The sequence below is a fragment of the Hemiscyllium ocellatum genome, chromosome 2 (genome assembly GCF_020745735.1).
Source record: "Hemiscyllium ocellatum isolate sHemOce1 chromosome 2, sHemOce1.pat.X.cur, whole genome shotgun sequence".
In the NCBI taxonomy this organism is placed as follows: Eukaryota; Metazoa; Chordata; class Chondrichthyes; order Orectolobiformes; family Hemiscylliidae; genus Hemiscyllium; species Hemiscyllium ocellatum.
In genome coordinates this window covers 2442162-2466690 of record NC_083402.1, presented here as the reverse complement: position 1 = coordinate 2466690, position 24529 = coordinate 2442162, and the positions used below count along the sequence as shown (strand labels likewise).

General features: G+C 48.7%; 1 protein-coding gene across 1 annotated transcript in view; it reads right to left on the bottom strand.

Annotated features, from left to right (window-relative positions):
* Positions 1 to 24529, bottom strand: part of spef2 (sperm flagellar 2) — a 244563-nt gene that overhangs the window by 57719 nt on the left and 162315 nt on the right. The window contains exons 26-27 of the mRNA XM_060847113.1: positions 7403 to 7507; positions 3276 to 3468 (exon numbers count right to left, since the gene is read on the bottom strand). Coding sequence (XP_060703096.1) covers positions 3276 to 3468; positions 7403 to 7507 — 298 coding nt within the window. The remainder of the gene's footprint in view (positions 1 to 3275; positions 3469 to 7402; positions 7508 to 24529) is intronic.

Sequence of the window (24529 nt, the reverse complement as noted above, 5' to 3'; positions counted from 1 at the left end):
TACTTGCACACCCAGGTCCCTCAGTTCCCCCACACTGCCAAGAATCCTGTCTTTAACCCGATATTCAGCATTCAAGTTCGACCTTCCAAAATGCATCACTTCACATTTATCCAGGTTGAACTCCATCTGCTATTTCTCAGCCCAGCTCTGCATCCTGTCAATGTCGCGCTGCAGCCTGCAGTAGCCCTCGATACTATCGACAACACCTCCAACCTTTGTGTCATCTGCAAATTTACTAACCCACCCCTCAGGCTCGGTTAGGGCACTTGCGGGTTACAAGGTAGCCAGGAAAGACCTAAAGAGAGAGCTCAGAAGAGCCAGGAGGAGACATGAGAAGTTGTTGGGGGACAGGATCAGGCTAAACCCTCGGGCTTTCTATAGGTATTTAAGGAATAAAAGAATGACGAGAGTAAGATTAGGGCCAATCAAGGATAATAGTGGGAAGCTGTGTGTGGAGTCAGAGGAGAATGACAACTTTGTCGAGGAGGATACTAAAGTACAGGCTACTAGACTCGATGGGATTGAGGTTCACAAGGAGGTGTTAGCAACTCTGGAAAGTGTGAAAATAGATAAGTCCCCTGGGCCGGACGGGGTTTATCCCAGGATCCTCTGGGAAGCCAGGGAGGAGATTGCCAAGCCTTTGGCATTGATCTTTAAATCGTCATTGTCCACAGGAATAGTGCCAGAAGACTGGAGGATAGCAAATGTGGTTCCCCTGTTCAAGAAGGGGAGTAGAGACAATCCTGGTAATTATAGACCAGTGAGCCTCACTTCAGTTGTTGGTAAAGTGTTGGAAAAGGTTATAAGAGATAGGATTTATAATCATCTAGAAAAGGAATAAGTTGATTAGGGATAGTCAGCATGGTTTTGTGAAGGGTAGGTCATGTCTCACAAACCTTATTGAGTTCTTTGAGGTGACCAAACAGGTAGATGAGAGTAAACCGGTTGATGTGGTGTATATGGATTTCAGCAAGGCATTCGATAAGGTTCCCCACAGTAGGCTATTGTACAAAATGCGGAGGCATGGGATTGTGGGAGATATAGCAGTTTGGATCAGTAATTGGCTTGCTGAAAGAAGACAGAGGGTGGTGGTTGATGGGAAATGTTCATCCTGGAGTCCAGTTACCAGTGGTGTACCACAAGGGTCGGTGTTGGGCCCACTGCTGTTTGTCATTTTTATAAACGACCTGGATGAGGGCGTAGAAGGGTGGGTTAGTAAATTTGCAGATGACACTAAGGTCGGTGGAATTGTGGATAGTGACGAAGGATGTTGTAGGTTACAGAGAGACATAGATAGGATGCAGAGCTGGGCTGAGAGGTGGCAAATGGAGTTTAATGCGGACAAGTGTGAGGTGATTCACTTTGGTCGGAGTAACCGGAATACAGAGTCCTGGGCTAATGGTAAGATTCTTGGTAGTGTAGATGAGCAGAGAGATCTCGGTGTCCATGTACACAGATCGCTGAAAGTTGCCACCCAGGTTGACAGGGTTGTTAAGAAGGCATACAGTGTTTTAGCTTTTATTAACAGAGGGATCGAGTTCCGGAACCATGAGGTTATGCTACAGCTGTACAAAACTCTGGTGTGGCCGCACTTGGAGTATTGTGTACAGTTCTAGTCACCGCATTATAAGAAGGATGTGGAAGCTTTGGAAAGGGTGCAGAGGAGATTTACCAGGATGTTCCCTGGTATGGAGGGAAAGGCTGAGGGCCTTGAGGATGTTCTTGTTAGAGAGAAGAAGGTTGAGAGGTGACTTAATAGACACACACAAGATAATCAGAGGGTTAGATAGGGAGGACAGGAAGAGCCTTTTTCCAAGAATGGTGACAGCGAGCATGAGGGGGCATAGCTTTAAATTGAGGGGTGATAGATATAGGACAGCTGTCAGAGGTAGTTTCTTTACTCAGAGAGTAGAAGGGGCGTGGAACACACTGCCTGCAACAGTAGTGGACTCGTCACCTTTATGGGTGTTTAAATGTAGATTGGATAAGCATATGGACGAGAATGGAATAGTGTAGGTTAGATGGGCTTCAGATTGGTTCCACAGGTCAGTACAACACCGAGGGCTGAAGGGCCTGTACTGTGCTGTAATGTTCGATATTCTACTAGTATTGTCGAGTGGGAGGTAAAAGATAGGTCTAAGAGAAAGGAGTTGTAAATAATTGTTGGTTTTAATATTTCCTGTCAGACTAAAGAATAAAATTGTTATTTTTTACTTTAAATAGTGATCTCTGGGATAGGTCTTTACCTCTAAAATTTAACAGATCACAGCACGAGGTGAGCTTTTCTGTGTGGCTGGTTTCAATTAGCAGATGGGTTTACCCCGTATCATAGCAGAAACAAAAAATGAAGCGAGAGAGAGTGAGTGAGTGAGAGAGAGAGAGACAGAGACAGAGAAATAGAGAGACACAAAGAGAGAGAGACACAGAGAGAGAGAGAGAGACAGACAGAGACAGACAGAGACAGAGAAATAGAGAGACACAAAGAGAGAGAGACACAGAGAGAGAGAGAGACACAGAGAGAGACAGACAGAGACAGAGAAATAGAGAGACACAAAGAGAGAGAGACACAGAGAGAGAGAGACACAGAGAGAGAGAGAGAGACAGACAGAGACAGAGAAATAGAGAGACACAAAGAGAGAGAGACAGAGAGAGAGAGAGACACAGAGAGAGAGAGAGAGAGAGACAGACAGAGACAGAGAAATAGAGAGACACAAAGAGAGAGAGACACAGAGAGAGAGAGACACAGAGAGAGAGAGAGAGAGAGAGACAGACAGAGAAATAGAGAGACACAAAGAGAGAGAGACACAGAGAGAGAGAGACACAGAGAGAGAGAGACAGAGACAGAGACAGAGACAGAGAGACAGAGAGAGACAGTAGCACCAAGTGAAACAGAAAGCCAACATACAAGAAGGTTAATTGATCTAGCAAGGTTTTTGTCGAGTTATCAGAAGAACTCCAAGTCTTAGATGATTTTGGAATTTGTAGAATGAAGGAAAGTCAAAGGGAAAGGGAAGCAGAATTCCTCAAAAGGATGTTTGGACTGTAGGCTGTGAGGCAGTTTGTTGTGAGCGAGTCAACATGACAGACCGGAAATGGTCTATGGGTAATGGAGATGTGAGTGGTATATTGGAGATGTTGGAGATCTGAAGGAGTTTGGCTTTGAAGGAGTGAATCGAGGTAAGACCACATTGCTGGAAGGAATGTTCATAGTGACTCGGACGAGATATGATCGCAGAAAGTGACAGCAATGTTTCTGATTGTGCCCAAATACTCACAATGTTGGAGAGAGTGGCTGTCGCTGTCTGATAGGCCTCCATGATCAGATACTCATCAACATTAGTCAGGGGCGGTGAGATCTCGAGGACCGCTGACTCTTCCTTCAGTTTTCCTGTCAACTTCATCAGGCTTTTCCCTTTATCTTTGACTGCCAGACTGGAGGAGGGAATCCGATAGGGAACAAGTGGAATTCTAAAAAGGAGGAACGTCACATGACAAGGAACATTGTCAAAGGCTAGCAGACAGCTGACAGTCCGGGACGTGGGTGTCACTGGCTGGACCCAGCATTTATTACCCGTCCCTTGAGACGGTGGGGGTGAGCGGCCTTCCTGACCCACTCCAGACCATGTGCTGTAGGAGACCCACAATGCCCTGAGGGAGGGAATTCCAGGATTCTGACCCAGTGATAGTGAAGGAACGGTGATATATTAAATCCAAGTCAGGACGGGGAGTCGCTCAGAGACAGACCCAGGGTAAGGACTGGAGCTCTGCAGCTGAGGTTATTGTGGAAGTGAATGGACAAACAGCTTCTGAGTCTCGATCCACACCAAGACTATTTTCCATAAACCCTGGGGTTTACTGAAATGCACAGACCCCCAAAACAGGAATTTCTTGATTTGAAACGCTGATGATCATAACAAAACCCCGCCAACAGCCTACACCTCCCCAGCTCTGTCATCTTCCCCAGACTACCAGATTTCTGAACGCGTCCAATACCGGCCAGGCTTGCTGATTTTAATGTCGAAACACCAACGATAACATGGATAATGCACACTCAGTCTCTGTGTAACACTGACTGTGAACTGGGGAAAGTGAGGACTGCAGATGCTGGAGATCAGAGCAGACAAATGTGTTGCTGGAAAAGCGCAGCAGGTCAGGCAGCATCCAAGGAGCAGGAGAATTGACGTTTCAGGCATACGCCTGTCGCCTGAAGAAGGGCTAATGCCCAAAACGTCGAATCTCCTGCTCCTTGGATGATTCATGATCACTCTGTCCCTGTCTAACACTGACCACTAACATTGTCCCTCTGTAACACTGACCGTGAACACTCTGTCCCTGTGTAACACTGTCCGTGTACACTCTGTCCCTGTGTAACACTGACCGTGTACACTCTGTCCCTGTGTGACACTGACCGTGTACACTCTGTCCCTGTGTGACACTGACCGTGTACACTCTGTCCCTCTGTAACACTGACCGTGTACACTCTGTCCCTGTGTAACACTGACCGTGTACACTCTGTCCCTCTGTAACACTGACCGTGTACACTCTGTCCCTGTGTAACACTGACCGTGAATACTCTGTCCCTCTGTAACACTGACCGTGCACACTCTGTCCCTGTGTAACACTGACCGTGCACACTCTGTCCCTGTGTAACACTGACCGTGTACACTCTGTCCCTGTGTAACACTGACCGTGAACACTCTGTCCCTTTGTAACACTGACCGTGTACACTCTGTCCCTGTGTAACACTGACCGTGTACACTCTGTCCCTCTGTAACACTGACCGTGTACACTCTGTTCCTGTGTAACACTGACCGTGTACTCTGTCCCTGTGTAACACTGACCGTGTACACTCTGTCCCTGTGTAACACTGACCGTGAACACTCTGTCCCTGTGTAACACTGACCGTGTACACTCTGTCCCTCTGTAACACTGACCGTGAACACTCTGTCCCTGTGTAACACTGACCGTGTACACTCTGTCCCTGTGTAACACTGACCGTGAACAATCTGTCCCTCTGTAACACTGACCGTGTGCACTCTGTCCCTGTGTAACACTGACCGTGTACACTCTGTCCCTCTGTAACACTGACCGTGAACACTCTGTCCCTGTGTAACACTGACCGTGTACACTCTGTCCCTGTGTAACACTGACCGTGAACAATCTGTCCCTCTGTAACACTGACCGTGTACACTCTGTCCCTGTGTAACACTGACCGTGAACACTCTGTCCCTGTGTAACACTGACCGTGTACACTCTGTCCCTGTGTAACACTGACCGTGAACAATCTGTCCCTCTGTAACACTGACCGTGTACACTCTGTCCCTGTGTAACACTGACCGTGAACACTCTGTCCCTCTGTAACACTGACCGTGAACACACTGTCCCTGTGTAACACTGACCGTGAATACTCTGTCCCTCTGTAACACTGACCGTGAACACACTGTCCCTGTGTAACACTGACCGTGTACACTCTGTCCCTGTGTAACACAGACTGTGTACACTCTGTCCCTGTGTAACACTGACCGTGTACACTCTGTCCCTGTGTAACACTCCCCATCAAACACTCCCAGGACAGGGACAGCACGTGGTTAGATACAGAGTAAAGCTCTCTCTACACTGTCCCCTTCAAACACTCCCAGGGACAGGGACAGCACAGGGTTAGATACAGAGTAAAGCTCTCTCTACACTGTCCCCCATCAAACACTCCCAAGGACAGGGACAGCACGGGGTTAGATACAGAGTAAAGCTCCCTCTACACTGTCCCCATCAAACACTCCTAGGACAGGGACAGCATGAGGTTAGATACAGAGTAAAGCTCCCTCTACACTGTCCCCACCAAACACTCCCAGGACAGGGACAGCACAGGGTTAGATACAGAGTAAAGCTCTCTCTACACTGTCCCCCCATCAAACACTCCCAGGACAGGGACAGCACAGGGTTAGATACTGAGTAAAGCTCCCTCTACACTGTCCCCCATCAAATACACCAAGGACAGGGACAGCACGGGGTTAGATACAGAGTAAAGCTTGCTCTACACTGTCCCCCCATCAAACATTCCCAGGGACAGGGACAGCACGGGGTTAGATACAGAGTAAAGCTCCCTCTACACTGTCCCCCCATCAAACACTCCCAGGACAGGGACAGCAGGGATTCTTTGTTCACACCCATCCTGGCATTGGTCACAGAATCACCGAGACTGAAGTGACCAGTCAGGCCCAAGGGACTGATCCTGTGCTGTATTGTTCTCTGGCCATTCAGCCCATCAAGCCTGTTAAACCATAGCTACACTGAATCTACATTAATTCCCCCTTTCCCACACTCAGTCCGCAGCCCGGAATGTGATGACAATGTAAGTGCTGATCCAAGTAGTTTTTTCAAGGTTGAGAGGCTTCCTGCCTCCAACCCCCCCCCCCCCCCCACCCCCCCCGCCCCCCCCGGGCAGTGTGTCCCACATTCCCATCCCCCGCCGGGCAGTGTGTCCCACATTCCCATCCCCCCTCCTTCCGGGCAGTGTGTCCCACATTCCCATCCCCCCCCCTTCCGGGCAGTGTGTCCCACATTCCCATCCCCCCCCTTCCGGGCAGTGTGTCCCACATTCCCAACGCCTCCCCACCCCGGGCAGTGTGTCCCACATTCCCATCCCCCCTCCCGGGCAGTGTATCCCACATTCCCATCCCCCCCCCTCCCGGGCAGTGTATCCCACATTCCCATCCCCCCCCCTCCCGGGCAGTGTATCCCACATTCCCATCCCCCCCCCTTCCGGGCAGTGTGTCCCACATTCCCAACGCCCCCCCACCCCGGGCAGTGTGTCCCACATTCCCATCCCCCCTCCCGGGCAGTGTGTCCCACATTCCCATCCCCCCTCCCGGGCAGTGTATCCCACATTCCCACCCCCCCTCCCGGGCAGTGTGTCCCACATTCCCATCCCCCTCCCCCCGGGCAGTGTATCCCACATTCCCATCCCCCCCCGGCAGTGTGTCCCACATTCCCATCCCCCCGGGGCAGTGTGTCCCACATTCCCATCCCCCCCCCGGGGCAGTGTATCCCACATTCCCATCCCCCCCCCCCCCCCCGGGCAGTGTATCCCACATTCCCTTCCCCCGTCCATGCTGTGAATCACTGGGTGGATATGGGGCAGGAAGGAGGCCATTCAGTCCATCCATCAACAGCTGCCTTCATGATGTTAGTGCTGACCTCTTGCCCTTTCTCTCCCTATCCCAGCTCATCGTTTCCGTCCCGTTCCCTCAGTTGAAGCTGTTTCCCCACATTCCCAGACAGAGCATTCCAGACGCTCACCACTCACTGAGTGAAACCATTTATTTCCCATTTCAGTTTTTATTGCTGTGTGCAGTATTTAACACTGAGTGTTGAACACACACTCTGCATCTCCTCGTGTACTTACACATGTCGGCCTACTTCATCCTCCTGTGGGTCTGACTTACTGTCCGTCACTGGCAAACTGCTCTCTGCCTCTCGCTGGGGTTCCGACTGGCTGGGATCATAGGCACTGGAACAGCAGCAAGGATAGAACCATCAGCAGTTAGTGCTGACCATTACCCAACACCCCCACCCTCATCCCCAGCCTCACCCCCAGCCGCACCCCGACCCCGGTCTGTCTGTCTGTCAGTCACTCACACACTCACTCACTCACTCATACACAGAGCTGAAAATGTGGTGCTGGAAAAGTGCAGCAGGTCAGGCAGCATCCAAGGAGCGGGAGAGTCGAGGTTTCGGGCATAAGCCCTTCATCAGGAATGAGGGCTTATGCCCGAAACGTCGACTCTCCCGCTCCTTGGATGCTGCCTGACCTGCTGCACTTTTCCAGCACCACATTTTCAGCTCTGATCTCCAGCACCTGCAGACCTCACTTTCTCCTAGAAGACACACATATACACAACACACACTCACACAGACAAACACTCACATACACACAGACACACACTCACAGACACACAGACACAGACTCACACACACACAGATACACACACTCACATACACACACAGACACAGACACAGACACACACACACAGACACACTCACACACACACATTCACACACAGACACACACACTCGCTCACACATACACAGACGTACTCACACTCACTCACTCACAAACACACACACACTCAAAAACACACACACTCACGCACATACACTCACTCACACACACACAGACACACATGCACACTCACACACACTCTCACATACACTCACAGACACAAACTCACACACACTCACACACACTCACACACACACTCACTCACACAGACACACAGACTCACACACTCCTGTTACTGAGCATCGGTGCGGGAGGGAGGGGATGGGACACACTGCTGCTACTGAAAGTCGGTGGGGGGAGGGAGGGGATGGTACACACTGCTGTTACTGAGTGTCAGTGGGGGGAGGGAGGGGATGGTACACACTGCTGTTACTGAGCGTCGGTGGGGGGAGGGAGGGGATGGTACACACTGCTGTTACTGAGCGTCGGTGGGGGGAGGGAGGGGACGGTACACACTGCTGTTACTGAGTGTCAGTGGGGGGAGGGAGGGGATGGTACACACTGCTGTTACTGAGCGTCGGTGGGGGGAGGGAGGGGACGGTACACACTGCTGATACTGAGTGTCGGTGGGGGAGGGAGGGGACGGTACACACTGCTGTTACTGAGCGTCGGTGGAGGGAGGGAGGGGATGTTTGTGGATGTGGTGCCAATTGATCGGGCTGCTTTGTCCTGGATGGTGTTGAGGTTCTTGAGTGTTGTTGGAGCTGCCCCCATCCAGGGCAAGGGGGGAGTGTTCCAACAACACTCAAGAAGCTTAACACCATTCAGGACAAATCAGCCACTTGAATGGCATATCCATAATCACCCCTCCCCCCACCGACACTCAGTAACAGCAGTGTGTACCATCCCCTCCCTCCCCCCACCGACGCTCAGTAACAGCAGTGTGTACCATCCCCTCCCTCCCCCACCGACACTCAGTAACAGCAGTGTGTACCATCCCCTCCCTCCCCCACCGACACTCAGTAACAGCAGTGTGTACCATCCCCTCCCTCCCCCCACCGACGCTCAGTAACAGCAGTGTGTACCATCCCCTCCCTCCCCCACCGACGCTCAGTAACAGCAGTGTGTACCATCCCCTCCCTCCCCCACCGACACTCAGTAACAGCAGTGTGTACCATCCCCTCCCTCCCCCACCCACACTCAGTAACAGCAGTGTGTACCATCCCCTCCCTCCCCCACCCACACTCAGTAACAGCAGTGTGTACCATCCCCTCCCTTCCCCACCCACACTCAGTAACAGCAGTGTGTACCATCCCCTCCCTCCCCCCACCGACGCTCAGTAACAGCAGTGTGTACCATCCCCTCCCTCCCCCACCGACACTCAGTAACAGCAGTGTGTACCATCCCCTCCCTCCCCCACCCACACTCAGTAACAGCAGTGTGTACCATCCCCTCCCTCCCCCCACCGACACTCAGTAACAGCAGTGTGTACCATCCCCTCCCTTCCCCACCCACACTCAGTAACAGCAGTGTGTACCATCCCCTCCCACCCCCCACCCACACTCAGTAACAGCAGTGTGTACCATCCCCTCCCTCCCCCCACCCACACTCAGTAACAGCAGTGTGTACCATCCCCTCCCTCCACCCACCGACCCTCAGTAACAGCAGTGTGTACCATCCCCTCCCTCCCCCCACTGACACTCAGTAACAGCAGTGTGTACCATCCCCTCCCTCCCCCCACCGACGCTCAGTAACAGCAGTGTGTACCATCCCCTCCCTCCCCCCACCGACACTCAGTAACAGCAGTGTGTACCATCCCCTCCCTCCCCCACCCCCCCTCAGTAACAGCAGTGTGTACAATCCCCTCCCTCCCCCCACTGACACTCAGTAACAGCAGTGTGTACCATCCCCTCCCTCCCCCCACTGACACTCAGTAACAGCAGTGTGTACCATCCCCTCCCTCCCCCCACCGACGCTCAGTAACAGCAGTGTGTACCATCCCCTCCCTCCCCCACCCACACTCAGTAACAGCAGTGTGTACCATCCCCTCCCTCCCCCCACCGACTCTCAGTAACAGCAGTGTGTACCATCCCCTCCCTCCCCCACCCCCCCTCAGTAACAGCAGTGTGTACCATCCCCTCCCTCCCCCCACCGACACTCAGTAACAGCAGTGTGTACCATCCCCTCCCTCCCCCACCGACGCTCAGTAACAGCAGTGTGTACCATCCCCTCCCTCCCCCACCCACACTCAGTAACAGCAGTGTGTACCATCCCCTCCCTCCCCCACCCACACTCAGTAACAGCAGTGTGTACCATCCCCTCCGTCCCCCCACTGACACTCAGTAACAGCAGTGTGTACCATCCCCTCCCTCCCCCACCCACACTCAGTAACAGCAGTGTGTACCATCCCCTCCCTCCCCCCACCGACGCTCAGTAACAGCAGTGTGTACCGTCCCCTCCCTCCCCCCACCGACGCTCAGTAACAGCAGTGTGTACCATCCCCTCCCTCCCCCCACCGACGCTCAGTAACAGCAGTGTGTACCATCCCCTCCCTCCCCCCACCGACGCTCAGTAACAGCAGTGTGTACCATCCCCTCCCTCCCCCCACCCACACTCAGTAACAGCAGTGTGTACCAGCTACAAGATGCACTGCTGAAATTCACCAAAGATCCTCAGGCAGCACCTTGCAAACCCACAGCCACTTCCTTCAAGGAGGACCAGAACAGCAAATACATAGGGATACCACTCACTCAACTTCCCCTGCCAAGTCAGAGAGTGGTGCTGTGGTTCTCACTGCTGCCTCACAGCACCAGGGACCCAGGTTTGATTCCTGCTTTGGGCAACTATCTATCACATTCTCCCCGTGTCTGTGTGGGCTTCCTCTGGGTACTCTGGCTTCCTCCCACGGTCTGACGATGTGCAGGTTCGGGTGGATTAGCCATGGAATATGGAAGGTTACAGGGATAGGGTAGAGTCTGGGCCTGCGTGGGATGTTCTTCAGAGGTTAAGCTGAATGACCTGCTTGCACACTGTAGGGATTCTATGGTATGATTTTAAGCTGCTCACCATTCTGATTTGGAAAGATATCACCACTGATAAATCCCCAGGGTGTGAAAATCTACAGCCCAGTGGATGCATCGGGGGCAATCTTCCAAGATTCGTTAGACTCTGGAGCAGTTCCTTATGGATTGGACAGTAGATAATGTTATCCCTCTGTTTAAGAAGGGAAGCAAAGAGAAAACCAGGAATTATAAACCAAGCAGCAGCTGGGAAAATGGGAATGGTCAGTGCAACTGAGTCCTTGGAAAACAGTGACAGGATGGAACAGAATCAGCATGGTTCAAACTCGCTGAAATTCTTTGAGGATGTAACTAACAGAGTTAATGAGGACTGTGGTTTATTTGGACTTTCAACCAAGTCCCACAAGAGCGATTAATGTGTAAAATTAACACCCGTGGGATTTGGGATTCAGATGGTCAGAAAACTGGTTGGCAGACGGGAAACACAGAGTAGGAATAAACGGCTCTTTATCTGAGTGGCATTCAGTGACTAGTGGAGTACCACAGGGACTGGGACCCCAGCTATTCACAATATTAATTCATGATTTAAATGAAAGAACGAAATGTAATACCTCCAAATTTTCAGATGACACAAATCTGGAAAGCAAGCTTTGAGAAAATTTTTAGCTCAGGTTGAGGGCTGAAAATGTGTTGCTGGAAAAGTGCAGCGGGTCAGGCAGCATCCACGGAGCAGGAGAATCAACGTTTCGGGCATAAGCCCTTCATCAGGCTGAAGAAGGGCTTATTCCTGAAGAAGGGCTTTTGCCCGAAACATCGATTCTCCTGCTCCTTGGATGCAGCCTGACCTGCTGCGCTTTTCCAGCAACACATTTTCAGCTCTGATCTCCAGTATCTGCAGACCTCACTTTCTCCAGCTCAGGTTGAGGTTCTGGATGTAGGTTTGCTCGCTGAGCTGGAAGGTTCAGTTTCAGACGTTTCATCACCCTATGTGGTAACATCATCAGTGAGCCTCCGGATGAAGCACTGGTGGTATGGCCCGTTTTCGATTTATGTGTTTAGGTTTCCTTTGGTTGGTGATGCCATTTTCTGTGGTGACATCATTTCCTGTGGTGATGTAATTTCCTGTTCTTTTTCTCAGGGGGTTGGTAAATGGGGTCCAAGTCGATGTGTTTGTGGATAGAATTCCAGTTGCAATGCCATGTTTCTAGGAATTCTCATGTGAGTCACTGTTTGACTTGTCCAAGGATGGATGTGTTGTCCCAGTCGAAGTGGTGTCCTACCTCATCCGTATGTGAGGATACTAGTGAGAGAGGGTCATGTCTTTTTGTGGTTAGTTGGTGTTCATGTATCCTGGTGGTTAGCTTTCTGCCTGTTTGTCCAATGCAGTATTTGTTACAGTCCTTGCATGGCATTTTGCAAAAATAACAAACAAGCAAAACTAATGTCATTTACAAAGTACCTTGCAGGTACTACTAGCCACAAAATGACATGACCCTCAACAAACACATCGAGTTAGACCCCATCTACCACCCCCTGAGAAAAGGAACAGGAAATGACATCACCACAGGAAATGAAAGGAAACCTGAACACATAAATCGAAAGCGGACCATGCCTTCATCCGGAGGCTCACTGATGATGTTACCACATAGGGTGACGAAACGTCTGAAAACAAACCTTCCAGCTCAGCGAGCAAACATACCTCCACAAATCTGGTTGGTGGGTGAACTGTGAGGAGGATGCAGAGATATTAAAGTGTGATTTAGAAAAGTTGAGTGAGTGGGAAAATGGAGGGTGGATGCAGTACAATATGAATCAGTATGAGGCTATTCAGTTTGATAGCAAAGACAAGGGAGTCGATTATTATCTGAGTAGCTACAAATTGAGAGAGGGGAATGTTCAATGAAATCTGGGTGTCCTTGTACACCAGTCACTGAAGAGAAGCATGCAGGTGCAGCAGGTGGGAAAGAAGGCAGGTGGTATGTTGGCCTTCATAGCGAGAGGTTCCATGTAGAGGAGCAGGGACGTCATCCTCTAACTGTACAAGGCCTTAACGAGACCACATTTGGCACATTCTGTGCAGTGTTTGTTTTCTGAACTGAGGAAGGATAGTTTTGTTCTCAGGGGAGTGCGGCGAAGGTTTACCAGACCGAGTCCTGATGTATAAGAAGAGATTGCATCAGTCCAGGTTTCTGGTTTTCCTGACCATTGTGTCGATGTGGGTGGATCAGGACAGATTGTCATTCCCAGGAACTTGACACTCTCCACCATCTCCACCTCAGCCTCACAGATACAGACAGGGGTGTACCCTCCCCTCCCCTTCCTGCAGTCAATGACCAGCTCCGTCATTTTGCTGATGTTGATGGAGAGTTTGTTGTCCTTATACTCTGCCACTAACCACTCAATCTCTTTCCTGTATTCTGTCTCATTGTTGTTTGAGATCAGACCTACAATGGTGGTGTCAACAGCAGACTTGTAAATGGAACTGGGATGAAATTTGGCCACACAGTTGTGAGTGTATGAGGAGTGTAGTAGGAGGCTGAGTACGCAACCTTGCAGGGTACTGACGTTCAGGATTATTTTGGAGGTGGTGTTGGTACCTATTCATACTGAGTGTAGGTTCAGGAAGCAAGGATCCAATTACAGAGTGGGAAGAGTTTGGAGGTGAGTTCTCTATTCTTTCTGACAGAGTTTATAACCACACATTTTTTTCATCTGTTGAGATTGTCTCCACATGCTTCATCTGCCTGTATCCCTCTGCAGACTCTGTGTCACGCTGACCATTGCCTTCCAACCAGTTTTTGTGCCATTCTGCAGATGTGGCTATAGTGCATCCATTTTCCTCATCACAGTTACCAATATAACAATAGGAAATAACTGTGGCCCCAGCACTGATCCCTGTGGCACTCCACATGTTACAGGTGACCAGGTGACCAGCCTGAAGATGTCCCCCCTTAACCCAACTAATGATCAAATCTATTAATGAGCCAATCCTCTATCCTTGACAATATACTACCTCCCAATACTGAATAGGTTAGAGTATACAATAGAACAGAGAATCCTTTAATGTCATGTATACTCCACTGTAGAGGTACAGTGAAAAGCTTTTATAATGCCTGTCTCTTATGGTGCTATCACAGGTACAGGCACCTGGGTACAATTCATGCATTCTAAAGAGGAATAAAAAGTAGTTGATTTACTTTACAGAGTTTAAAATAAGTTAGAAATAAGATATCGCTAAAGGATTGACATTACAGTCAGGTGGCCTTTACCTTATTATATAGGTTAATCTGATTCCCCATTATATACCCAGCATGTTACCTCCTCAATGAATTCTGGTAAATGGGTCAGGCATGATGTCCCCTTCCTGGAGCCGTGCTGATCCTGCGTGATGACAGTCTGTATTTCCAAATGCTGTGCTGTCAGATCCTTTATAATAGACTCCAACGTTCTCCCAGTAACAGATGGTAATCTAACTGCCCTAGAGTTACATGTTCTTTGTCTTTTCCCTATTTCCAATGAAAGTGTTTCAGTGACAATTTTCCAGTTTTCTGAGACTGTTCCAGAATCTCAGTATTCCTGGAAGGTTACTGCCAGTGCATCCAACATCTCTATATTAAACGAATGGTTGAATTAAGAATACAGACGGAGAGTGTGAAGATAAAATCAATACCAGGGTCCTGTGCTTAAACAAGGGAGACTTCAACAGGATGAGGGAGCAGTTGGCTAAAGTAGACTGGAAACAAAGGTGTTATGGTGGGACAGTTGACTAGCAGTGGGGGAACTTTCAAAGCAATTTTTCAAAGTTATAGAGTTACAGAGATGTACAGCACGGAAACAGACCCTTCGGTCCAACCTGTCCATGCCGACCAGATATCCCAACCCAATCTAGTCCCACCTGCCAGCACCCGGCCCATATCCCTCCAAACCCTTCCTATTCATATACCCATCCAAATGCCTCTTAAATGTTGTAATTGTACCAGCCTCCACCACTTCCTCTGGCAGCTCATTCCACACACGTACCACCCTCTGTGTGAAAAAGTTACCGATTAGGTCTCTTTTATATCTTTCCCCTCTCACCCTAAAGCTATGCCCTCTAGTTCTGGATTCCCTGACCCTAGGGAAAAGACTTTGTCTATTTACCCTATCCATGCCCCTCATGATTTTATAAACCTCTATAAGGTCACCCCTCAGCCTCCGACGCTCCAGGGAAAACAGCCCCAGCCTGTTCAGCCTCTCCCTGTAGCTCAAATCCTCCAACCCTGGCAACATCCTTGTGAATCTTTTCTGAACCCTTTCAAATTTCATAACATCCTCCTGATAGGAAGGAGACCAGAATTGCACGCAACATTCCAACAGTGGCCTAACCAATGTCCTGTACAGCTGCAACATGACCTCCCAGCTCCTGTACTCAATACTCTGACCAATAAAGGAAAGCATACCAAACGCCTTCTTCACTATCCTATCTACCTGCGACTCCACTTTCAAGGAGCTATGAACCTGCACTCCAAGGTCTCTTTGTTCAGCAACACTCCCTAGGACCTTACCATGAAGTGAATAAGTCCTGCCCTGATTTGCTTTCCCAAAATGCAGCACCTTGCATTTATCAAAGTGCTCAGCAAAAGTATATTCCAGTGAAAAAGAAGGACTGTAGGAAAAGGGGTAATCTGCCCTGGGTGTCTATGGAAATAAGGGAGGCTATCACATTGAAAGAGAAGGCAGAGTGGCCTAGATCAGCAGGAAACTAGAAGATTGGGGAAAGTTTTAAAGGTCAACAGAAAGCCACAAAAAGAGCTGTGTCAGACTTCAGACTGGAGGATGCAAATAACATGTCAGTAACTGACAAAGTGATGAAGGGAGGTGAGGACCTGGGAACAGCCATTATCAGGGAAGAGGTAGTGTTCGGCAAGCTAATGGAGTTAAGGATAGACAAGCCTCCTGGTCCTGATGGAATACATCCCAGGGGACTAAAAGAGATGGCAGGAGAAATAGCAAGTGCACTTGTGGTAATTTTCCAAAATTTGCTGGACTCTGGGGCAGCTCCAGCAGATTGGAAAACAGCAAATGTGACACCTCTGTTTAAAAAGGACAGTAGACAAAAGATGGGGAATTATAGACCCGTTAACTTAACTTCTGTAGTGGGGAAGATGCTTGAGTCTGTTATCAAGGAAGAAATAGCAAGGCATCGAGATAGAAATTGTTCCGTTGGGCAGAAGCTGCATGTGTTCATGTAGGGCAGGTCATACTTAACTAAGTTACTGGAATTCTATGAAGACATTACGAACAAGATGGACAATGGGGACACAGTAGATGTGGCGTATCTAGATTTCCAAAAGATCTTTGACAGGGTGCTGCACAAGAGGCTGCTGCATCAGATGAAGGTGCACGGTGTTACGGGTGAAGTATTAGCATGGATAGAAGATTGGTTAACAGGAAGCAAAGAGTGGGGGTAAGTGAGGACTAGTCTGGTTGGAAATCAATAACTAGTGGTGTGCCTCAGGGATCAGTGTTGGGATTGCAATTATTCACAATTTACACAGATGATTTGGAGTTGGGGACCATGTGTAGTGTGTCAGAGTTTGTGGATGGCACTACGATGAGCGGCAGAGCAAAGTGTGCAGGGAACTGTGAAACTTTGCAGAGGGATATAGATAGTTTAAGTGAGTGGGCAAAGGTCTGGCAGATGGAATACAATGTTCATAAATGTGAAGTCATCCATTTTGGGAGGAGTGACAGTAAAAAAGATTATTACTTGCATGGTACAAAGTGGCAGCCTGCTGCTGTGCAGAGGGAGCTGGGTGTCCTTGGGCATGAGTCACAGGGGGTCGGTCTGCAGGAACAACAGGGAATTAGGAAGCAAATGGGATTTAGTCCTTCATTGTGAAAGGATTGAGTTTAAAATCAGGGAGGTTATGTTACAGCTGTACAGGGTGTGGTGAGGCCACACCTGGACTCCTGTGTGACCCAGTTTTGGTCTCCTTACGTTAGAAAGGATGGACTGGCACTGGAGGGGGTTCTGAATGTAGGTTTGCTCGCTGAGCTGGAAGGTTCATTTTCATGCTCACAAACCTAGATCCAGAACCTCAACCTGAGCTACAAATCTTCTCAAAACTCGCTAACTGGAGGGGGTGCAAAGGAGGTTCACTAGGTTGGTTCCGGAGTTGAGGTCAGACTGAGTAGACTAAGATTATATTCTTTGGAATTTAAAAGAATGAGGGAAGTCTTACAGAAACATGTAAAATTATGAAGGGAATCAGTAAGATAGAAGTAGAGAGGGATGTTTCCATCGGCAGGCGAAACTAGGACAAGAGGATATAGCCTTAAGATTAGGGGAGCAGGTTTAGGACTGAATTGAGAAGGAACCTCTACACTCAGAGGGTTGTGAATCCGTGGAATTCCCTGCCCAAGGAAGTAGTTGACCCTACATCACTAAATGTTTTTAAAGCTAAGATAGGTAACTTATTGAACAGTAAAGGAATTAAGGGTTAAGTGGAGCTGATGAGACCTGGAAAGATCAGCCATGATCTTATTGAATGACAGAGCAGGCTCGAAGGGCTGAACGGCTTCCTCCTGCTCCTAGCTCTCATGGTCTCATGTTCTTGTGTTCTGAGACATCGCTCAGGGGACCTAGACCTATAGGTTTCCTGAGCACTTTTTCTTGAATGATAATTATTCTTTTTATTTCTTCTTCTCCTTTTGCCCCTTGTATATTCAGTAATTTTACTACAGTGCAGATCAATTTGAAGTCTTTATTCAACTCCTCTGCCATTTCCTGGCTCCTCATTATTTATTTCCCCAGGCTCATCCTCTCCGGGCCCTCTCTACACTTTGGCCTCTCTTCCTGTTTATATATGCAGAGAAATTCTTGCTGTCCATCTTGTTGACATTTGCAGGTTTACCCTCAAAGTCGATTTCCTCACTATTATTTTCTGGTTGTCTTCTGTTGCTTATTAAAACTTTTCTCAATCCCCTGGCTTGTCCCTAACCTTCTCTCAATCCCCTGGCTTGTCACTAACCTTCTCTCAATCTCCAGGCTTGTCACTAACCTTCTCTCAATCCCCTGGCTGGTCACTAACCTTCTCTCAATCCCCTGGCTGGTCACTAACCTTCTCTCAATCCCCTGGCTTGTCACTAACCTTCTCTCAATCCCCGGGCTTGTCACTAACCTTCTCTCAATCCCCTGGCTTGTCCCTAACCGTCTCTCAATCCCCTGGCTTGTCACTAACCTTCTCTCAATCCCCAGGCTTGTCACTAACCTTCTCTCAATCCCCTGGCTTGTCACTAACCTTCTCTCAATCCCCTGGCTTGTCCCTAACCTTCTCTCAATCCCCGGGCTTGTCCCTAACCTTCTCTCAATCCCCGGGCTTGTCACTAACCTTCTCTCAATCCCCTGGCTTGTCACTAACCTTCTCTCAATCCCCCTGGCTTGTCCCTAACCTTCTCTCAATCCCCGGGCTTGTCACTAACCTTCTCTCAATCCCCGGGCTTGTCACTAACCTTCTCTCAATCCCCTGGCTTGTCACTAACCTTCTCTCAATCCCCCTGGCTTGTCCCTAACCTTCTCTCAATCCCCTGGCTTGTCACTAACCTTCTCTCAATCCCCCTGGCTTGTCACTAACCTTCTCTCAATCCCCTGGCTTGTCACTAACCTTCTCTCAATCCCCTGGCTTGTCACTAACCTTCTCTCAATCCCCTGGCTTGTCCCTAACCTTCTCTCAATCCCCTGGCTTGTCACTAACCTTCTCTCAATCCCCCTGGCTTGTCACTAACCTTCTCTCAATCCCCTGGCTTGTCACTAACCTTTGCCACGTTGAAAGAAAAATGTACAATCTGATGCTGTCATTAATTTCGGAACAAAAACAGAAGTTGCTGGAAAAGCTCAGCAGGTCAGGCAGCATCTGTGAAGAAGACTCAGAGTTAACATGTGGGCCCAGTGACCCTTCCTGCCATTAATTTCCCTGGTGAAGCAAGGCTGCCTTATCCTCCTTCCTCACTGTGATACAGAGTCACACAGTCCCACAGCACAGAGACAGGCTCTTTGCCCCAAACTGCTCCATTCCAACCAAACTATCCATCCACGCTAACCCCATTTCCCTGCACTCAGCCCATATCCTCCTAATCCTTTCCTACCCATGCATCTGTCTAAATGCCTTTTAAATGTTGTTAATGTACCCACCTCAACCACTTCCTCTGGCAACTCATTCCATATGCGTCCCACCCTCTGTGTAAAAACGTTTCCCCTCAGGTTCCCTTTTATTCTTTCCCCTCTAACCTTAAACTGATGTCCTCTAGTCCTCGATTCCCCAACCCTGGGAAACAGACTGAGTGTGTCCACCCTATCCATGCCTCTCACGATCTTAAACATTTCTATAATTTCCCCCCTTAGTCTTCCTCATCTAATGAAAAACATCCTGGCTTGTCCAATCTGCCCCTTTATCTCAGACACTCGAGTCCAGGAAACAGCCTTGTAAATTACTTTACACTCTTTCCAGTTTAATAACATCCTTCCTACAGCAAGGTGACCAAAACTGAACACAACACTCTAATCTGGCCTCACCACTGTCCTGTATAACCGCAACATAACTTCCCAACTTCTATACTCAGTGCCCTGACTGATGAAGGCCAATGTGCCCAAAGTCTTCTTCACTGCCCTGTCTACCTGGGACTCCACTTTCAGAGAACTGTGCTCCAAGGTCCAAGATCCCTCTGTTCCACTATACTCCTTAAGGCCCTACCATTCACCATGAAACTCCTACCTTGATTTGAGTTTCCAAAGTACAAGACCTCACACCTATCTGTATTAAACTCTATTTGCCATTTCTCAGCCCACTTCCCCAGCTGATCAAGGTCCTGCAATTCCTGAGAACCTTCCTCACTGTCCACATTACCGCCTATTTTAATGTCATATGTAAACTTACTAACCATGCCTTGTACATTCCCATCTAAATCATTGATATAGATAACAAACTGTAATGGGCCCATCACTGACCCCTGAGGCACTCCACTAGTCACAGGCCTCCAGTCCAACAAGCATCCTTCCACTATTACCCTCTGCTCCGCACCATCAAGCCAATGGTGTATCCAATTTCTTCCCCCCCTCCTCCCCATCCCCCCATTCCATGTGATCTAACCTTCCAGAGCAAGGAGAAAGTGAGGACAGTGGATACTGGAGATAAGAGTTGAGAGTGTGGTGCTGGAAAAGCACAGCAGGTCAGACAGCATCCAAGGAGCAGGAGAATCAATGTCTCGGGCATAAGCCCTTCATCATTCCTACGAAGGAAGGGCTTATGCCAGAAACATAGATTCTCCTGCTCTGTGGATGTTGCCGAACCAGCTGTGCTTATCCAGCAACACACTCTAACCTTCCAGAGCAGGCGAACATGTACAACGTCACCAGAGGCCTGACTGAAACCCACACAGACTAATATTTCCTAACTGTCTGCCATCGTTCTTGAACCACCTTTGCAGCTAGACTTCCCCGACAGCTCTACCCTCATCTCTCTCGATCACCCCTGGTCACTAACAGTGCAGCCCTCCCATTTTTCCCTGACCTCCTGACCTGCCTAAATGTCAGGTAACCTGCAATGTTCAACTTCCACGCTTTATCACCTTGCAACCGTGGCTAACAACAGCTGCCAGATCACAAATATTTGTGCTATCAATTAATTTGCCTTTTCGACAATTTCTGTAACCTTTAGTCTTAGCTGCATTCTGGGGTTTTGACCATCTGTCCCGAATTATGGTCATTCCTGAGTCAACTGCAGTGCCGAGCGAGGATGGGATGCAGCCTGCCACTCAAGCTGTTGACCAGCTGAGATCAGAGCTGTGTCATCAGACACAGACTGACCTGATGGAACGTGCGTGAGTTTGTGGTTGTGGTGGTGTTAACACTGACATCAATCTCCTCAAAGACGTACTCATGATGCAACTGTCTGATTTAAAGTCTTTTTGGTGGTTGTGTTATTTTTGAGGTTTTTTTATACTAATTAATCACAACTCTCTGCCACATGGTGACATTAAGGACATTATGAAATGTACTCATTTCCTGGAAATAATCAAACTCAAATGCCAGGACAGAATCTGCAATGTTTCAGTTTGCCCTTTAAAGCTGCTCTGTGAGATTCTTGTAACTCAAGAAGCGAGAGTGACGATACTGCGTATCCAAATCAGCTTTTAATTAAATGGGATGTAAGTCATTGGGATTCAGATGAACACCTGCAGCACATCGCAAGGTGGTTGTGGTTGTTGGAGGGTCAGCCATCTCCGGTCCAGGACATCTCTGCAGGAGTCCCTCAGGATAATGTCCTCGGCCCAACCACCTTCAGCTGCTTCATCAATGACCTTCCCTCCATCATAAGGTCCAGAGTGGGGGATGTTCCCTGATGATTACACAATGTTCAGCCCCGTTCACAACTCCTCAGGCACTGAAACAGGCCGTGTTCACATACAACAAGATCTGGACAATATCCAGGCTTGGGCTGACAAGTGGCAAGTAACATTCCTGCCACACACATACCAGTCTATGACCAGAGTGATATAGTCATAGAGATGTACAGCACTGAAACAGGACCTTCAGTCCAACCTGTCCATGCCGACCAGATATCCCATCTCAGTCTAGTCCCAACTGGCAGAACTTGGCCCATAGCCCTCCATACCCTTCCTATTCATATGCCCATCCAGGTGCCTTTTAAATGTTGGAATTGTACCAGCCTCCACCACTTCCTCTGGCAGCTCATTCCATACACGTACCACCCTCTGTGTGAAAAAGTTTCTCACCCTAAACTGATGCCCTATAATTCTGGACTTCCCCACCCCAGGGAACAGACTTTGTCTATTTATCCTATCCATGCCCCTCATAATTTTATAAACCTCTATAAGGTCACCCCTCAGCCTCCGACGCTCCAGGGAAAACAGCCCCAGCCTGTTCAGCCTCTCCCTGTAGCCCAGATCCTCCAACCCTGGCAACATCCTTGTATATCTTTTCTGAATCCTTTCAAGTTTCACAACATCTTTCCGATAGGAAGGAGACCAGAACTGCACGCAGTATTCCAACAGTGGCCTAACTAAAGTCCTGTACAGCTGCAACATGACCTCCCAACTCCTGTACTCAGTACTCTGACCAATAAAGGAAAGCATACCAAACACCTTCTTCACTATCCTATCTACCTGCAACTCACTTTCAAGGAGCTATGAACCTGCGCTCCATGGTCTCTTTGTTCAGTAATACTCCCTAGGACCTTACCATTAAGTGTATAAGTCCTGCTAAGATTTACGTTCCCAAAATGCAGCACCTCGCATTTATCTGAATTAAACTCCATCTGCCACTTCTCAGCCCATTGGCCCATCTGGTCCAGATCCTGTTGTAATCTGAGGTAACCCTCTTCGCTGTCCATGACACCTCCAATTTTGGTGTCATCTGCAAACTTACTCACTGTACCTCTTATGCTCGCATCCAAATTATTTATATTAATGATGAAAAGTAGAGGACCCAGCACCGATCCTTGTGGCACTCCACTGGTCACAGGCCTCCAGTCTGAAAAACAACCCTTCACCACCACCCTCTGTCTTCTACCTTTGAGCCAGTTCTGTATCCAAATGGCTAGTTGTCCCTGTATTCCATGAGATTTAACCTTGCTAATCAGTCTCCCATGGGGAACCTTGTCGAACGCCTTACTGAAGTCCATATAGATCACATCTACTGCTCTGCCCTCATCAATCTTCTTTGTTATTTCTTCAAAAAACTAAATCAAGTTTGTGAGACATGATTTCCCACACACAAAGCCATGTTGACTATCCCGAATCAGTCCTTGCCTTTCCAAATACATGTCCATCCTGTCCCTCAGGATTCCCTCCAAGAACTTGCCCACCACCGAGGTCAGGCTCACCGGTCTATAGTTCCCTGGCTTGTCTTTACCACCCTTCTTAAACAGTGGCACCACGTTTGCCAACCTTCAGTCTTCTAGAGGTTGTGGAGTTTGCACGTTCTCCCCGTGTCTGTGTGGGTTTCCTCCGGATGCTCCAGTTTCCTTCCACAATCCAAAGTTGTGCAGGCTCGGTGAATTGGTCATGCTACATTGCCCATAGTGTTAGGTGCATTTAGTTAGGGGGAAATGGGTCTGGGTGAGTTACCTTTCGGAGGGTCAGTGTGGACTGGTTGGGCCGAAGGGCCGTTTCCACACTGTAGAGAATCTAATCTTAAAAAAAACTTATTTAGTATCATGCCCCATCACCGGAGATTCCACACAAAGGCTGCCTTGCTGAACTTTGAGGGGTCCTATTTTCTTCCTAGTTACCCTTTTGTCATGAATGTATTTGTAAAAACCCTTTGGATTCTCCTTAACCCTATTTGCCAAAGCTATCTCATGTCCTCTTTTTGCCCTCCTGATTTCCCTCTTAAGTATACTCCTACTGCCTTTATACTCTTTCAAGGATTCACTCGATCTATCCTGTCTGTACCTGACATATGCTTCCTTCTTTTTCTTAACCAAACCCTCAATTTCTTTAGTCATCCAGCATTCCCTATACCTACCAGCCTTCCCTTTCACCCTGACAGGAATATACTTTCTCTGGATTCTGGTTATCTCATTTCTGAAGGCTTCCCATTTTCCAGCCGTCCCTTTACCTGCGAACATCTGCCTCCAATCAGCTTTCGAAAGTTCTTGCCTAATACCGTCAAAATTGGCCTTTCTCCAATTTAGAACTTCAATGTTTGAATTATTGGGCGGCACGGTGGCACAGTGGTTAGCACTGCTGCCTGTCAGCGCCAGAGACCCGGGTTCAATTCCCGCCTCCGGCAACTGTCTGTGTGGAGTTTGCACGTTCTCCCCGTGTCTGCGTGGGTTTCCTCCGGGTGCTCCGGTTTCCTCCCACAGTCACAAAGATGTGCAGGTTAGGTGAATTGGCCATGCTAAATTGCCCGTAATGTTAGGTGAAGGGGTAAATGTAGGGGTATGGGTCTGGCTGGGTTGTGGATTGGTGCAGACTGGTTGGGCTGAAAGGCCTGTTTCCACCTGTAATCTAATCTGGTTTATCCTTTTCCATCACTATTTTCAAACGGATAGAATAATGGTTGTGGGTCCCAAAGTGCTCCCACACTGACACCTCAGTCACCTGCCCTGCCTTATTTCCCAAGAGTAGGTCAAGTTTTGCAACCTCTCTCGTAAATACATCCACATACTGAATCAGAAAATTGTCTTGTGTATGCTAAACAAATTCCTCTCCATCTAGACCCTTAACACTATGGCAGTCCCTTGTTTGGAAAGTTATTATTCTTACAGATAACTGAGATCACCTTCCAAATTTGTTTCTGAATTTCCTTCTGACCAGTCGACAAGAGACAATCTCACCATTTTGCTTGCAGTGTACATCCATACACCCTGAAGGCAGCAGGGCGAGGAGATAAAGGTGGGTGACAAGGCACATGGAATACCTGCTTTAAGGAGCTGAGCTAGAGAATGCAAGGGCGGGGAGGCTTTACTCATAATGCAGAACACAGTGGTGAGGTCAAAACTGG